General features: G+C 47.3%; 3 protein-coding genes across 3 annotated transcripts, besides 1 other annotated feature; 2 read left to right on the top strand and 1 right to left on the bottom strand.

Moving 5' to 3' along the window:
- On the bottom strand, positions 1-1,403 carry TSTA_078010 (steroid alpha reductase family protein). Its single transcript, XM_002341785.1, has 3 exons — positions 1,227-1,403; positions 960-1,172; positions 1-895 (listed from the first exon to the last, which is right to left on the bottom strand). The coding sequence occupies exons 1-3, from the start codon at positions 1,258-1,260 to the stop codon at positions 216-218; spliced, it is 927 nt and encodes a 308-aa protein (XP_002341826.1). The 5' UTR covers positions 1,261-1,403; the 3' UTR covers positions 1-215.
- Positions 1,404-3,210: 1,807 nt separating this feature from the next.
- On the top strand, positions 3,211-15,800 carry TSTA_078000 (ubiquitin-protein ligase (Tom1), putative; the record flags this gene model as incomplete). Its single annotated transcript, XM_002341784.1, has 6 exons — positions 3,211-3,258; positions 3,329-10,955; positions 11,005-11,094; positions 11,144-14,881; positions 14,941-15,285; positions 15,342-15,800. 6 exons carry the CDS (start codon positions 3,211-3,213, stop codon positions 15,434-15,436), a joined length of 11,943 nt encoding a protein of 3,980 aa, XP_002341825.1. The 3' UTR covers positions 15,437-15,800.
- Positions 10,570-10,720: a microsatellite.
- A 102-nt stretch (positions 15,801-15,902) lies between the features above and the next one.
- On the top strand, positions 15,903-17,469 carry TSTA_077990 (phosphoribosyl diphosphate synthase). Its single transcript, XM_002341783.1, has 4 exons — positions 15,903-16,108; positions 16,185-16,276; positions 16,336-16,708; positions 16,769-17,469. Exons 1-4 carry the CDS (start codon positions 16,038-16,040, stop codon positions 17,193-17,195), a joined length of 963 nt encoding a protein of 320 aa, XP_002341824.1. The 5' UTR covers positions 15,903-16,037; the 3' UTR covers positions 17,196-17,469.
- Positions 17,470-17,641: the final 172 nt, after the last annotated feature.

The following is a 17,641-nucleotide window of genomic DNA, read 5'->3' as shown; positions in this document are numbered from 1 at the left end:
ACATACTATACAGTGGCATTTATCATAATTGATATTAATCTACCACCCGAGCGAGAAGTTCGCAAGAGTTGTGCCTAAAAATACACTCCTGTGTTTTCTCTTTTTTTTGTTCCATCAACCCGACATCCACCTTCGAGTAGTAGTTACCATTATACTACAGGCCTTATGAGAACGGAACTTTCATGACAATCGCAAGATGATCTGCTCTTCCAAGTTTAAAAGATTGGTGGCAGAAGGGTAAAACGCTTGCGCTTGTACTTGTCGCCGAATTCCTTGCGATAACGACGCTCCTTCTTCTTTGCCCAGTCCCACATTTGCAAGGTACCGACCACGAGGAAAAGTAGGACACTCCAGCTGAGACCAGTCAAAAGGTAGATACCAATCCAGGCGATGATCTCAAACATGTAGTTGGGGCAGGTCACAAGACCGAATCCGAACCCTTTTGGAATTCCGCGCTCAGTGGTTCCAGGTCGTCGAAGGTTCCGCAAAACCAAGTGAGCATTGAAATTGGCTAATTCACCGAAGGAAAACAGGAACAATCCACCGTAGTAAAGAATCGGATTCAGCTCATTGGTTGCAGCGGGAGAGTCGGGCCGGAACACCCAGTATGCGATGTTGAGACCAGCCAGTGCCCAGTAGTGGGCACAGTTCTTGAAGATGTTGCGAGCGGGCATAGTTGCAAGGCTGAAGCGGTGAATGAAGATAGTCTCGAACTCGCGTTTCAAGAAATGAACGAATAGCAAAGCACATACAAGCTGCTGAGGCGATGAGGGTTCTGGAAGCTTGTCGAAGTTGAAGTACAAGTAGGGACGTAATACGTATAGGAAAAGAGGCGGAATGACGAGGGGACCGAGATACTCAATCACGTAGACAAATCGCCAACCGAGCTGGGGACCTGCGCAGCAATTGAGATTTAGCAACTGTGAAGTATAGATGGTGACAAGGAACCATTCACTAACCTAAGTCCTTGACATAAACGACACTCTGCCCTCGCAGCCCGCTACTCTCAATAGTCTCCGACCCATTGAGCAACACACTTCCATCCGAGCCTTTTGTGATTCTCAATCGGTGTACTGAGTAGCCTGTCTTTTGAGCTAAGGTATTGTAAATGTCGCTAGCAGGAGCGTTCGTGGACACCGTCAGCTCCTTTGGGAGTTTCCGTATCGGTTTACCTGGAAATAAGTGTGAGTACCTCGTCATCCGAGAAGATTGATGCTAAGACATACCCCTAGGGTTGACGATGAGCTCGATGGTTGACATTGTAAATACCACAGTTCCAGGGAGTTCGTCCTCGGAGGATAAGAACAGGATTGCAGTCAAGAGCAGGAATACCGCAACTAATAAAGAATAATAAAAGGAAATTGCCCTCGAACAGCTCCGGAGGTATTGGGTCAATCACCAACAAGCAAATAAAAAATATTGGGCCAGCGATTGCGGGAAAGAGGACGGCATATCACGTGCAGTAGGTTACCTAGGCAGGATCTTCGGCTGTCGGGCGCCCAACAAACCATCCGGCGACTTTCGATAGTCGATCGTCCCTTGCTGTACACACTGTGACTATGCGAGTTTGTACTGACATACATATACGAAGTTTTATTCATCACAAAAGGCCTCATATACGTATCACATCTTATTAGCGACGACTTTGAACCATACCTGATATGCGATCCGAAGATGTCTTTCGCTATGCAGGACTCGGGCTATGCAAGATCATTGGAAAGCGACGAGGGACGTACAACGATCCCCGAAACCTGGTTTATGAAAGAATTGTAGCTGTATGAGCTCTATAACAGGCATGGTATGATTTGAGCTACTGTCCTTGACAGCCGTAGTCCTCCTACGTGTTAGTCCATCGTACAATCTCTTTTCGATATCCATATCAGAGAGCTGGGACATATATAGATTTCAGACATCTTTGTTCAATCTCCCATGCCCTCCGTGATAGTATCATCGTTGCAAGCCATGGATGACAGATCATACCACATTCTGAAGACCGAATCTTGTCAATCCGCTCTGAATAGTAGTCTCAGCCAAGAATTTTGACTCTGCCAAAAGGGCAAGCAGAGCTTCAATTTCGGAGTGAGTAATGTCGATTTGTTGATCATTAAGCTCTGTTTTATCTGTTGCATGCATGTTGTATGTGTTCAGAGTAAACTATGTGCATATTCACCTACTATAAAGGGGCCTTGTCAACTTCGAAAGCTTGGGATGGGTAATAAAGTAGCCCAGATGAGTAACTTGGTCTCCAATGAGATCCATGTGTAAGAAGGATAAGGATAGTTTGATGCAGGGATCCGGACTGCCCATGACCACTCAATAGACACCGAGCCATGAGTCACTAGTGCAACATATCTTACCCTCATTGGGCACAAATGTCTTTGTCGTCGCATTTCTCATAGAGATGAGTTGAAAGGCTAGGCACCTCTTGTCGTGACATCCAGTATGCGGAACCCGCCCGGGGTTGGCTAGAGGAACCTATTGGGCAAGGGTCAATATAGATAGATGCCATGATATAGAAAGTTCTGCTTCTCCACTGACAAGATAAGCAGCCCTAAAGGTTCATCAACTAGGGATAACAACAAAAGAGAGACAGAGAGATAAAGGTGGCATGTCCTGACAAGAGAAGCATTAGCGGCGGGTAGTTGTTTATGTCATTGCACACTGTGACTGGACCAAGTCACTAAAGGCGGAAAGTCCCCACTTGCACCAACATCAACCTTCTGTTCAAACAGCTTCAAACTTCTTTTTCATTCTGATACCCAACCCTCTCATTTCTACTTCACTAATCAAAAGTCGACTCTCTTTATCACCTCCGCCCTTCTTCGTGGCTTGAACATAAAGACTTGAGAGGCTCAAGTTGGAGCGCCGACCTGCACCGTCAGCTCTATCTTCCTCCCGCAGTTTTCCAAGATCAGGCTTTTTCTAGAAGCTGTTTGCTCGATATCAACCTTACGACCACATTCACTTCTACACTCCACTTTTTCCGTCGTACTCTAATAATCGAAAAATTCTCCTGGCCATCGGATCTGTTTCTTGAGTTACGTCTTTATTCTCTCGATAACCGTTGGAGCTTTCTTCTCGAGACATCATTCTCTTGCTCAGTCATAACCTGGTACCACGCACTTTTTGGCTGAGATTGGCATCACCAGCCGACATTTTGGGGAGTTAGTCTTCCTCCCATGGTGGCCATTTCTTTATTGATTCAGAAAGATGGGGAGAATCAAGAAAGCGGCAGGCTCAAAGCATGAGGCTACAATTGTATGTGAAGATTTTGTCTATGACTTTACACTCGATGCTATGAGAACTGAGAGCTAATTTTCCTTTCTAGTCACCATATCTGTCTGACTTCATCAAGCTTGCAACTAAGATCCCTCTCGCCCAGCTTCCATCACACCTCCGAACCCTTCCACGAACATGGCCATTCCCACGAGGTGACCTCTACCACTGGATACCTTTGTTAGACCGATTCGACGATATCTTGGCCTCTGTAATAGAACAATATGGATTGAATATTGGTCCTCAGGTGACGCCGTTTGGTCGTCATGTCTTGCTTGATGCATCAGCAGACCAGGACACTGATGTTGATGAATTGCTCAGCGGCCTTGGCTACGGTTCTGAGGGTGATCGAGAACTTGTCGAGGCTATTTTATCCTTTTCACAATTATTACAAGAGAAATGTGGTAATCGCAGTCTCTATAGCAGCAGTGACCGTCTGAATGACCTGTTGAATACAACATCAAACACCCTTCTAATAACCACTCTTCGACTTGCTCTTTTACTCGCCCAGCGATACCACGCCCGGCAACGTAATGCAAGCGCCACTCATTTTCAACAGGCTCTACTGGCTGCTCATTACAATATTGATCTTGACAAAGTCCAGAAACTCTCTTCCCCCTTTGCTCGACCAACTGTATTTGGAAAGCCCCCAGTCGCACCGACGTCCCCTGCTGTCAAGGCAAGAGAAAAGGCCGTTCAGACAAGGCACGATGCCAATGACGCTGCTGTACTTTTGCGTGAAAAAGATGGGTGGGAGGAATGGGGGAACATTCGTGCTGTATATTATCCGGGCGTCTCCGAGCTGGAGAACCCCCTGAAGGAAACCCAACCGAGTGAGCAGTCTCAACAGTACCAGGCGGCTCCATCTACACCTACGCCACTGCGGAGAAGTGCTACCATGCCCACACCGCGGCTCAGTCGTATGTCCAGCAATGAAGACTCTCCGTCAGTTTACACCGGCACACCATCTTCAAGGGTGGCGGACTCTGCTCAAAACTCTAAACTGGTGGAAATACCTGCAGCGGTTGTTAGCTCAACGTCCTTGGAGTCTATTATCGGTGTAAAATTGGGTGAAATTCCGACAGAGTCAAAATACGATTTCTTACACCGAGCCCGCGTCGCCCAGTCTCTAGTCAGATCTGAAGTGACTCGTGAGCAAATATTGACCATTCGGATTCTCGCACTTACCAACCTAGCATATCTGTATCCCGAAGCTATTATGCAGCAGAGAATTTTGCAACAGGATTCAGATCAGCCTAAGCGGTTGCAGATAGCATATCAACTTGCTGAGTTAGCTCATTTGGGTGCTAGCGGGGATCTTCCGGCTCTACGAACTACACAGACCGCTGCCCTCTATGCTCTGGATGCTCTTACGAAACATAAGGCAAGGTCTGCTGATGTCTGCGCCGCTTTGAATGTCAACGTTAACCATGGAATTTTGATGTTCCTGACACGAAAGACAATCACAGAGCTTTCCGCTGACCAGGATGATGGTGAAGAGTCTGATGAGTGGCGAGACGCTCTTCTCTTATTACTCCGGACATTGCCAGGCTCCAGTTCACGGACTCCAGAAACTCTAATCGCTGCAGGCCTGATCCCCATGTTCGTGGATGTTCTTAATCTACGCACTGAGAAGGCGCGGCGCGTCTATCCACGTGTGTTAGAGTTCCTCGACACGTTCGTTCACGCTGTGCGAGATGCTCTTGGGACATTGGCCAATGCCAAGGGATTTGATGCTATTTCCGATCTGATAGGCTTCGAGACCAAATCTGCTTTCGACAATGTGAACGAAGGAATCGGTATTCCGACCGAGTATCGCACCCCGTCTGTCGATTACGACATCCCCTACTTCCAGCAGCAATCATTGAGATGGCTATTCAGATTCGTTAATCACATTATGCAGCACAATGGTGGGGGCTTCGATCGATTGCTACGCAATCTCGTTGATTCTCCTCCGTTGCTGACAGCACTACGCCTTGTTTTCGAGAATGCGAAGATATTTGGTTCTCATGTCTGGAGCGGGGCGGTTAGCATCCTTAGCAGCTTCATACATAACGAACCGACCAGTTATGCTGTTATTGCTGAAGCCGGTCTCAGCAAGAGTCTCCTGGAAGCTATCACTCTGAAAGAAGTGAAAGGTCCGGAAGTCGAGGCGACAGCAATGGCTGAGGAAGACGAATCGAGAGTTCAGTCTGCTGCACCTTCTTCAGGTTCCACGGCAGCTGCGAACATCTCCTACAGCCTTTCCCGATCTGCCGATCAGCAGCTAGCTCGCGGTATTATACCCGCCTCTGAAGCAATGTCTTGTATTCCTCAAGCTTTTGGTGCTATCTGTCTCAATTCAGCTGGCCTGGAGTTATTCCAATCTTCAGACGCCTTAGAAAGCTATTTTGAGATATTTGAGAGCCCTGTGCATGTTAAATGCATGGATGCCAACTTAGTCCGCTCATTGGGCACGACTTTTGATGAACTTGTCCGACACCACCCGTCTTTGAAGCAGTCTGTTATGTCAGCTGTGCTCGTTATGGTAGCTCGCGTTGGTCTGTTGTGTAAAAAAATGGCTTACAAGGGTGCTGGTGCAAAGCTATGGACTTCGGATGAGCAAGGAAACTTGACTGTCATAGGAGGCAAATCGAGCTTGTGTACTGAGGTCGGTGAATCGTTTGAGGACACAGCTGAGCGCGATGGGCAATTTTCTTACCCTGCATTACAGGAGAGGAGTCTCCCCAATGGCGGTAAGCTAAACTTAGGCCAGGTCCCTGATGCTCAAGATATCTCATCTACCCCCCCGGATGCAGATGAGTGGGGGCTTACTGCTGCAAACTACATCTATCCAGTCATGCGTTTCTTGGGAGCGTTCTTTGAGAATCAGGTTAACTGCACATATTTCATTGAAAGCGGAGGGGTTGAATTCATTCTGGACTTTGCTACTCTGCCCAGCCTGACTTTCGATTTTCAGAGTCGTCAAGCCAACACTGAACTGGCTCAATTGGTACATATGATGGCAGAAACAAAGCCTCACCTTGTTATCCCTTCTTTAGTCAAGCGGACCCAGAAATCTGTTGATTGTCTTGCCGACTTTTTCAAAGCACCTCGACCGGATGGTTTTTTCACCTCTTTAACAAAGCCTGAGCTTGGGGATGCTATGGACACCGGAACTACACCTGAGCGTGATATTAGGCTAGCCGAAGAACGGGGAACATACTACGTGAAGCATCTTGTTTCTACACATGTACTGACCGACATTCTTCGTGAGATTTATACAACACCAATGTACCAGACGCGCCCTAGCCAACAAACATCGGCCTTTTCTCAAGTTAACCTAGCGGAGCAGTACACAAATCTTGTTATATCACTAGGCCAACTTCACGCCGCATGTGTTTGGGACGAGATCCTTGTGCAGAAGAACTTACCCCAGCGCTGGATTGAGGCCACGAAAGTGCGAGGGTACGACTTAGGTAGTGAGGAAGCCAACGAGGCGCTTGGGATGTCTGTCAGTGAGGATCGACGTAACCCTCTATCCAATGTTGAACCTGCTCCAGCGACTTCATCCACGACACCGGCTGCTCCAGAAGATCGGGTAGCCGACTCTGCACCAACTGCACCAGCAGATGAAGGTGCCCAGTCTGATGATGAACGCAAGCCTGCATTCAAAAACACGCAAGCCCTTCGCTACCTCCTTAGCTCCTTACCGACTACCATATCTGGGTTTTTCCATTTGCTTGGGCATGGTATTCTCGGGAAACGCCGACCTGATGCTTATTCCCGACAGAATGCTTCAATGGTGGCTGATGCCATCGCTGGAGTTGTAATTCGTCAACTACAGTTGGATGCCCCAAATAAGTCTTCGGATATCAGGGATCGCTTTTCTTATCTCATTGTGATCTTGTCTGCTTTTACACAATTGCTTTTCGAAGCGCCCGTTGAGCGGTCTCATTCGCATTGCCTAACCGCTATTCTGTTTGCTTTCAAGAGACAGAATGGCCTGAATTTAATGAAGAATCTATGTGGATTGTTCTTACATGAGATCAATTCATTAGCACCGCAAGCCGGAGGAGGATTTGATGACCCTAATAAGTCGGCCCGCTTAGCATCGGCTTATGGTGGTCTGAGGTTTATTTTGACGTTTTTCGCAGAGGTCACGTCTGTTAAGGAGTCAAGTCAGACACAAGCCCTCTTATCAACGGAACGTGAGCGGGATCGCCCTGATTACTTCAATCCTGGTCAATTCCTGGTTGACCTACGAATGGAAGTCCTACCCATGGTCAGAGAGCTCTGGAGCTCCGATTTCGTTGATAGAGCTTCGAGTTCAATTGTGAAGTGCCTGGTTGAAATTCTCCGCAATATTCTTGATGGTGAACATGAGAATGGGGCAATTGTTCAGAGGATCAATGGCCATCAATTTTATTCAGAGTACCCCAAGAAGGAATTTTTTCTCAATCAGGACCGGCTGAATACACTTGTTGAAAGGGGCTTCGACTTGGATCTGGCACATGAAGCTCTTTACCGGTGCAACAATGTACTGGCCACAGCAGACGAGTACTGCCATGCCCAGACTTGGTTGCGGCCACCTCCGAGGCTGCGACCGGAGTCCGATCTTGAGTCGACAAGAAGGACGAACACAGGTGGTGACGATGCGCCAGTACCTGATGCATCTTCTAATTTGTCAGTAGCGGATACAAATTATGCTTTGGCAAGAATCATCCGTGAAGGTCCGCCTCGCTTAGTACAGGGCGAAGGCAGCTCCAACAATAATGTGGATCATGAGGCGGGTAGCAATGCTGAGTTTCTCACGCGGGCATTGAGTCGATATTTCGGCGATCCAGAAGCTCTTCTAAATGAGTCTCAAGATGATGCACCGTCACGGATGCACCGTCGGGCTCCAAGTGAGTCTGTAGCGCAGTCCACAGAGCTGCGTAGGCGTGAAATCACCACGATTGAAGATCTTGATGCGGAACGCGATAAGCTACGGAAGAATATGATAGAGCGGTGTCTGGATGTTCTCAATGTTCACCACGATGTCACTTTCGAGCTGGCGGATCTCATTTCATCGGCCACGAAGAAACATCGGGATCTAGAGGGATTCAGAAAGGAAGTCGGTGAAACTTTGGTGCAATCACTGATTTCACTACAAATAGATGACGATGTCCAGCCTTCTGGTAAGAAGATTGCCGCTTATGCCAATCTTCTGGCACTGGTCCTGCAAGACAGATCGATCTACCTTACAACGTTAGACGAGCTGAAAGAGTGTTTCTTGACTCTACTTGGGTTCATAAAGATCCCGATCTCCGATAAGGCGGCGGAAGAATCTTCACCGTGGGTCGGGCAAGTTCTTCTCGTCATCGAAAAATTGCTCTCGGACGACTCAGCGCCACCTCAGATTCAGTGGGACGCCCCATCGACTCTCGACGAACCTGTAGATACTGGACCGGCTTATCTCAAGCCATCTCTTCTTTTATCCTCCGACGAAAAGACGCAGTTATTTGAGTCCCTACTTGACGTCTTACCTAGAGTTGGAAAGGACGAGTCTCTCGCTTTATCCGTCTGTCGAGCTCTTGTCATTCTTACAAGAGCCCGGCACATTGCGATTCGTATGGGCGAGAAACGCAATCTTCAACGCCTATTTGTCATGATGAAACAGCTTTCGAGCTCTTCAAACGATAGGCTGCAAGGCGCCTTCATGCTGATATTACGGCACATTGTTGAGGATGATGAAACCGTCCGGCAGATAATGCGAAGCGAAATTACTGCTAGTTTTGAGTCCAGATCATCGAGACAAACAGACACGACTGCTTATGTACGACAAATGTACCACCTGGTTTTGAGATCTCCTGAGATTTTCGTCGAAGTAACAAATGAGATCCTCAAAATTCAGCGTTACGAACCAAGCCAGAGACCTCAAAACTTGGCTTTGAAGGCTCCTAAAGCAGAAGCAGCACCAGAAAGCAAAGAACCGGCAGACAAAGTTGTGGATACTGTCGAAGGAAAAGAGCCTACAGACACGAAAGATAAGGGCAAGGTGGTTGAGTTAAAACCTCCAGTCGTGGAGCACCCGGATGGTGTGATTCACTACTTGTTGTCTGAATTATTGTCCTATCGTGATGTAGAAGACAAGGATTCTGGGACAGAAAATGTTGAAGCTGGCACTGCAAACGCCCCAGAGCCACATAATGAACCTGATATTTCTGTCGGTGAAACATCGCCATCGTCTTCAACCGCAGATCTTGGTGTTTCCCGAGAATCGAAGAAGCAAGAAAAGCCGGCATTCAAAGCGGACGACCACCCCATCTACATTTATCGATGCTTCCTTCTTCAATGCTTGACTGAGCTGCTTTCCTCGTACAATAGAACGAAAGTGGAATTCATCAATTACTCTCGCAAAGCGGATCCCATGGCAACTACTCCTTCTAAACCTCGTGGTGGGGTTTTGAACTATCTTCTCAATACATTAGTGCCTACTGGGACATTAGAGCATGATGAATCAGTATCTTTCAAGAAGCGCAGCAACACATCTTCCTGTGCTATGCGAGTGCTCGTGGCCTTGTGCACTAAAACAGGAGAATTTGGCGGAACTAATAGACGCCGAAATGTTGAAGATGAGGAAGAAGAGCCTGAATTGCTTTTCGTTCGTAGGTTCGTCCTTGAACACGCTCTGAAAGCATATAAAGACGCTATGTCTTCCACTGAGCCGCTCGACATGAAGTATTCACGGTTGATGTGCCTTGCGGACCTCTTCGATAAAATGCTCAGCGGCTATACTTTTGCTAGTGGTGACACGACATTCCCATCGTCGACAAGACAACTCGCTAAGACAATGTTCGAGAAACATTTCATATCTGCATTGACAGCTTCAATTGCTGACGTCGATCTCAACTTCCCTGCATCGAAAAGGGTTATCAAGTACATCCTCCGGCCTCTGAATAAGCTGACGCAAACTGCTGTCCTACTGAGCGAGAGCTCTAGCATCTCCACTCTGGGCGAAACCGAAGAATATGAGATATCGTCCGCGACATCGGTGTCGGACTTGGATGATGATCGTGAAGAAACTCCAGATCTCTTTAGGCATTCGACGTTAGGCATGTTAGAGCCTAATCATGAAGAAGACACTAGTGAGGAGGAGTCTGAAGAAGATGACGAGATGTATGATGACGAGTACGGTGACGAAATGGATTACGACGAAGATTTACCTGAAGATGATGGTGAGGTCGTTAGCGACGAAGATGAGGATCTTGATGGTCGAGGTCCCATTGAGGGGTTGCCAGGAGACTCCGGCATGGACATTGAGGTTCTTCTTGACGAAGATGAAGACGATGACACTGATGACGATGATGATGAGGAGGATGATGATGATGACTCGGATATGGATGATGATGACGAGATCATGGCGGGAGAGATCACTGGTGATCGTGACAATGATAGCTTGGCAAGGGATGAAGATGATGATTGGGAAAGTGAAGACATGTCAGAGGATAATGAGGAAGCGGTGGAAATGCTCAATCAGCTTGAAAGTGAATTCGGTGACTTTAGACAGGCTGATCCTCAAGGCGATGGATCGCGCTTTGAAAACTTATTCCGTGTTATTCATGAAGCGGCTGGTGCCATAGATGATTTTACAGCAAATAGAATAGGGGGTGATCCGCAGGAAGACTTGGTCATCGATGGAATGAATGAGGAAGAAGGTAAGTTTGCACTGCTCTTTGTATCTGACAAAGCTAACATCTATGTTAGATGAGGAGGAAGAAGATGAGGTTGATGAATTAGAAGAAGGAATGGATGATATGGATGACGATCAGCTTTCTTATGATGAAGGCATTGATGGTAAGTACTATCATATCTGTTCTCTTGACGGTGGCTAACAATCTCCTAGATGAAGACATGGAGCCATGGGGTTGGGATGGCGAGGAACCGCCGTCCCGCCATCATCACCATCACCATCATCGCCATGTACGTGGAACACCAGCATGGACAAGCTTTCCTAGTGGCATTAATCGCCATGGTATTATTCCTATTCCGCCGTACCATCGTTCTCAACGTCAAATGGGTTCTCGTAATACCGATGATGGCACAAATCCACTCCTCATCCGTTCCGATCGCGGACCCGATGGTACCGGACAAATCCGTGGGGCAGGTAATGAGGCCTTCACAGACTGGATTCAAGGGGGAGATTCGACAGTGACTGGTCGAGTAATATCCATGGATACGCCCGTTAGTTTCATGAATGCTATTATGCAGGCTATTGAAGGCCAGGGCGGACCTGGTTTTGGTGTTATTACTCGACCAGATGGTATTCATGTCCATGTTGATCGCCGAGCATTAATGCCTGGTAATCAGCTACAAGGAATCTTTGAACTGGGTCGGCCACAAAACCCAACCAATAGATCTCGGGATGATCCATTGCAGGCGATTAGCTTTGCCCTAGCAACTACAACTGCTAGGTGGCAAGAAGAGGCCCGTATTCTTTTCAGCAGTAACCATATTGAAAAGGCTCAGCGTGTCATCAACTTCCTGTTGCGTGCACTCGTGCCTCCAGCCATTGAGGAAGAAAAGAAGCGCCGCGCAGAAGAGGAAGATGCCCGTAGACGTCGGGAGGAAGCGCGCTTGGAGAAGGAGAGAGCCGAGCGTCTCGCTAGAGAAGAAGAAGAACGTGAACAGAGGAGAAAGGAGGCTGAAGAGGCCGCTCGGCGTCAGGAAGAACTGGCGCAGCAACCTACCGTAGAAGCCGAAGAGGTAGACGAGCCTATGAACGATGCGGAGAGTGCAGAGTCGTTGGCTGAAGCAGCTAATGCTGAAGCTCAAGAAACGGGGCCTTCTGAACCAGTACAGCGTATTTACACCAATATTCGCGGCCGCCAAGTGGACATCACGGGGATGGAGATTGATCCTGAGTACTTGGAGGCTTTGCCAGAAGATCTCAGAGAGGAGGTCATCATGCAACAACTGGCTGAACAACGATCTCAAGCCGTCGCTTCCGGAGAGGAGCCTACAGATATCAGCCAGGAGTTCTTAGAAGCTTTGCCGCCAGAGATCAGAGAGGAGATTCTGCAAGCAGAAGCTGCGGCCCGGCGACGTCGTGAGCGAGAATCTGCTCGTCGACAAGTTGCTGCAAGTGGAGGCCCAGCTCACGCAGAGGAAATGGACCCGGCAAGTTTTATGGCGACTCTCGACCCTTCGTTGCGACAGTCCGTTCTCGCAGACCAGCCCGACGAGATCCTAGCGACTTTAGGACCGGAATTTCTGTCAGAAGCCCGGGCACTCCCCGGTAGGCGGCTTGCACAATTCGGAGACGTTGGCCGTGTCGAGCAACGACATCGGGATGAAGTACATGATCAGGATAACAAAAAACCTCAGCGTCGCCAAATAGTGCAAATACTCGATAAGGCTGGAGTTGCCACATTGCTTCGTTTGATGTTCATGCCTCTACAAGGTAATGCGCGCCATCAACTCCATGATATCCTTCACAACGTCTGCGAGAATCGTCAAAATCGAGTGGAAACCATCAGCCTTATACTCTCTATTCTCCAAGACGGAAGCTTGGATTCAGCGGCAATTGAACGGAGCTTTGCTCAATTATCGCTACGCGCTAAAATGCCTCCTGCTCAGAAAACACCTCAGTCTGCCAAGCGTCCACAAGTCCCTCCGGCGTCTAGCAGTGCCAATAACGACGTGACGCCTCTTCTTGTGGTGCAACAATGCCTTGACACGCTCTCTTTCCTGACTCAGTATAACCCTCATATTTCCTGGTTCTTCCTTACTGAACACGAATCAGCGTCTATGTTGAAACTCAGAGCTATACGCAAAGGGAAAGGAAAGGAAGCCAAGGATAATAGATATCCCCTCAATGCACTTCTTTCCCTGTTGGATCGAGATATGATTATGGAAAGCCCGAATTGCATGGAGCAACTGGCTCACCTCCTTAGTGCTGTAACCCAACCCCTCACTATTCTTCTTCGACGTGAAAAGGAAAAGCAAGAAGAGGCCCCCAAGGGCAAAGAACCCGAGCGTGCTGCTGATGCAGCAAATGCCTCAGGCGGTGCTACTGGTCAAGCTACAGAGGTACATGATACCGACATGTCTGAAGTTGCGGATGCTGCCGGCATCAAGACGAGCGAGAACGAGGAGAAGCCGAAAAAGCGAACAATCGAACCTCCAGTGATTCCAGACCACAATTTGCAGCTGGTGGTGGGTATTCTTGCTGCCCGCGAATGCAATGGCAAGACTTTCCGGGAGACGCTTTCCACAATTAACAACCTATCAGCGATCCCCGGTGCGAAAGATGTCATCGGCAAGGAACTCATCTCGCAAGCGCAAGCATTAAGCGAAGCAATCCTGATCGATCTCGATGAGCTTCTCCCACATATCGAACAAGCAAGCTCTGGTACAGATGTGCAGGGGTTAGCCTTGTCAAAATTCTCACCCGCTAGCTCCGACCAAGCCAAGTTGCTCCGTATCCTGACTGCACTTGATTATCTCTTTGATCCGAACCGAGTTGACAAGGTTAAAGGCGCTGAACCAGAGTCCGCACCTAAGGAGGATGTTCTCAAAACGCTGTACGAAAACTCAACATTTGGACCTCTTTGGAGTAAGCTCAGTGCATGCTTGACGATCATAAGACAAAAGGAGAACATGCTCAACGTCGCCACAACTTTGCTTCCTCTAATTGAAGCTCTGATGGTCGTTTGCAAGAATACGAGTCTTAAGGATGCACCCATTTCGCGCTTCGGTAGGGAACTGTCGGTTGCAACTCCCACCTCTGAGAATGGCCCGGGTATGGAGAACCTGTTTTTTAACTTTACTGAGGAGCACCGTAAGATTCTCAATGAGCTTGTTCGTCAGAATCCACGACTCATGAGCGGAACATTCTCCCTACTTGTCAAAAACCCTAAGGTTCTGGAGTTTGACAATAAACGAAACTACTTCACCCGCCGTATTCATGCACGAAGCGCCGATGTACGACAACCTCATCCTCCTCTCCAACTTTCTGTTCGAAGAGATCAGGTATTCTTGGATTCTTTCAAGAGCTTGTATTTCAAGACCGCAGAAGAGGTCAAGTATGGAAAACTCAACATTCGTTTCCATGGCGAGGAGGGTGTCGATGCCGGCGGTGTGACTAGGGAATGGTTCCAAGTTCTTGCACGTGGCATGTTCAACCCTAACTATGCGCTCTTCATCCCAGTTGCATCCGATCGAACCACATTCCATCCCAACCGGCTGAGCGGTGTCAACACTGAACACTTGATGTTCTTCAAGTTCATCGGTCGCATTATTGGCAAGGCTCTTTACGAAGGCCGTGTTCTTGATTGTCACTTCAGTCGAGCCGTGTATAAAAGTATCCTTGGGAAGTCTGTGTCGATCAAGGATATGGAGACTCTGGATCTGGACTACTACAAATCATTGCTATGGATGTTGGAGAACGATATCACAGATATCATCACTGAGACATTCGCCATTGAGACTGACGATTTTGGCGAGACTCAAGTGATCGATCTCATACCAAATGGTCGCAACATCCCGGTAACCCAAGAGAACAAGGAAGAGTACGTCCAGCGAGTGGTTGAATACAAGCTAGTTGGATCTGTCAAGGAACAACTTGAAAATTTCCTTAAAGGTATGTTTGCTTTATTTAAATTTTTGCATACGGAATTTGCATGCTAACATTGATACTAGGTTTCCATGATATCATCCAACCTGATCTCATTTCAATCTTCAATGAACAGGAGCTCGAGTTGCTCATTTCTGGTTTGCCCGAAATCGACGTTGATGACTGGAAGAACAATACGGAGTACCACAACTACTCCGCCTCGTCGCAACAAATCCAATGGTTCTGGCGAGCAGTTCGGTCATTCGATAAGGAGGAGCGGGCGAAGTTGCTGCAATTCGTGACAGGTACCAGCAAAGTGCCACTCAATGGTTTCAAGGAGCTGGAAGGTATGAATGGGTTCAGCCGGTTCAATATCCATCGGGATTATGGCAACAAGGATCGCCTGCCTAGTTCTCATACATGTTTCAACCGTAAGTCTTTGGTTCTCTCGATAAATGCTGAGATGGATACTAACGCAAAATGATAGAACTTGATCTGCCGGAGTACGAATCGTACGAGGATCTTCGATCGCGACTCTACAAAGCCATGACTGCCGGTGGCGATTACTTTGGCTTTGCATAAAAAGTTACTAGCGGATTTATTGACTATTCCTCATGAACTCTATGGGATCATCTCAAGGATATGCACATTGTACCAGCATGCAAGGGCGCTTGGTTTTCTACTAAATTGTCTTGTTGTTTTCTTGTTCTTTCTCGTTTATTTTCAAGCATCAAAAGGTGCAGAGACGCTTTACGGCCTTTGTATTTTAGATTTATTTGTTTTTCTTCTAAGCGACTTAGATGGAGCTTGGCCTGAGAAAAGTTCGTTCTCCGAGGGACTGATTTGAAGTGCAGGTCAGTCAGTCTTCATGTGGATACGAACATCTTGTTTATTCCTCTATGTCATATCGATAGTTGAAGAATCAATGATAGTCTCCATCTATTCCTTTCTTCTATTAGGGTAAAGGATTTATCGGTAGCTTTTAGGCGGTGAGGGTAAACAGCGGATGCAACAGGCAACTCTCCCCACATGGCAAAAAAAAAGTTACGGAGAAGAGAGACTTTTGATTCCTTTCCTCCGCGGGGTCAATCAGGATTCTCGTCGACAAGTGCGGACTTATTTGACATTTCACTGTTACATTTTGTTATCTGTAACAGGCACTGTCTGGGAATAGATCTAAACCATGGCTACGAACAGTATAAAGCTGTTGACCGGGAACAGTCACCCAGAGCTTGCAAAGCTCGTCGCGGATAGGTATAGTCATTATTTTTCCTTGCCCTGTTTTGGATCGTTCAAGTACATGGCTCACTATTTTATCTTTGGTATGTAGACTAGGAATTGAGTTGACCAAAATTCTGGTCCTTCAATACTCGAATCAAGAAACGAGTGTGACGATAGGTGAAAGTGTTCGCGACGAAGATGGTACGATTCTATCTTCTTTTTAAGAAGTATGTCATCCTGATCGTGGTTGATTTTCATAGTATTTATTCTACAATCGACGAAGCCGAACGATATAAATGACGGACTCATGGAACTCTTGATCATGATCAATGCCTGCAAGACAGCATCAGCCAGACGAATCACCGCTGTTATCCCTAACTTCTTTTATGCGCGACAGGATAAGAAGGATAAGAGTCGAGCACCGATTACTGCTCGATTGATGGCTACCATGTTACAGACTGCTGGAGCCAATCACATTATCACCATGGACCTTCATGCCAGTCAAATTCAAGGATTCTTCACTGTCCCTGTTGACAATCTCTATGCTGAACCCAGCATGTTGAAATGGATACGCGAGCATTTGGGTGTTGAGAATTGTGTTATTGTTAGCCCTGATGCTGGTGGTGCTAAGAGGTGCATTATTACCCCTATCTTTTGACTATTTATGTTAGGCGTGGCTGATGATAGTTACAGAGCTACTGCTATCGCGGACCGCCTCGACCTCCAATTCGCCCTCATCCACAAAGAGCGCGCTCGCCCCAACGAAGTCTCCCGAATGGTTCTCGTCGGTAACGTCAGGGATAAAATCGCCATCATCGTCGACGACATGGCAGATACATGCGGCACTCTAGTCAAGGCGGCCGACACCATTATGGAGCACGGCGCAAAGGAAGTTAATGCCATCGTGACTCATGCCATTCTTTCCGGAAACGCTATTAGCAATCTGAACAATAGCTGCTTGCGTCGTTTGGTTGTCACGAATACAGTGCCTCATGCCGAGAAGAAGGAGGCCTGCGATAAGATTGAGACGATAGATATCAGTGCTACTTTAGCGGAGGCTTGTCGGAGAACACATAACGGCGAGTCTGTCAGTTTTCTGTTCTCGCATGCCGTTGAGTAAGAAGATATGGGTATTTGTTTTTAGTTTGCTGCATTTCGAAAGGATGGCTTTTTCTGTTGTATGTTTGAAATGATAAATGAATGTTTTTGCTTTCAGTGCAACTTTTTCCCTATTCATTTTGTTTTGTGCTTTCTGTTTTTGATCCATGAAATACCTCGATTCAAAATCTCAAATTACTTGCTCGAAGCATTGAAGCTTCACAACATTTGAAATCTGTATTGTACCTGACAGTTTGGTCTTTTGAGGCAATCTTCAATGCCACCCATTTATATTTATAGAATCTTATCAGTTATCAGGTACTCTTTCTACTAGGGACAACTCATGAATACCGATTTCGGGAACCATTCATACCTACATGTACATGGCTTGATCTACTAGGTCCGTCATGATTTACCTTGATGCTGTCGTACATCCATTGTAGGCTGCTTGTAGCATACGAATAACCA

This window comes from Talaromyces stipitatus, genomic scaffold (genome assembly GCF_000003125.1).
Source record: "Talaromyces stipitatus ATCC 10500 scf_1105507295523 genomic scaffold, whole genome shotgun sequence".
In the NCBI taxonomy this organism is placed as follows: Eukaryota; Fungi; Ascomycota; class Eurotiomycetes; order Eurotiales; family Trichocomaceae; genus Talaromyces; species Talaromyces stipitatus.
The sequence above is the reverse complement of the archived record's forward strand: the minus strand, read 5'-3'. Positions and strand labels throughout refer to the sequence as shown.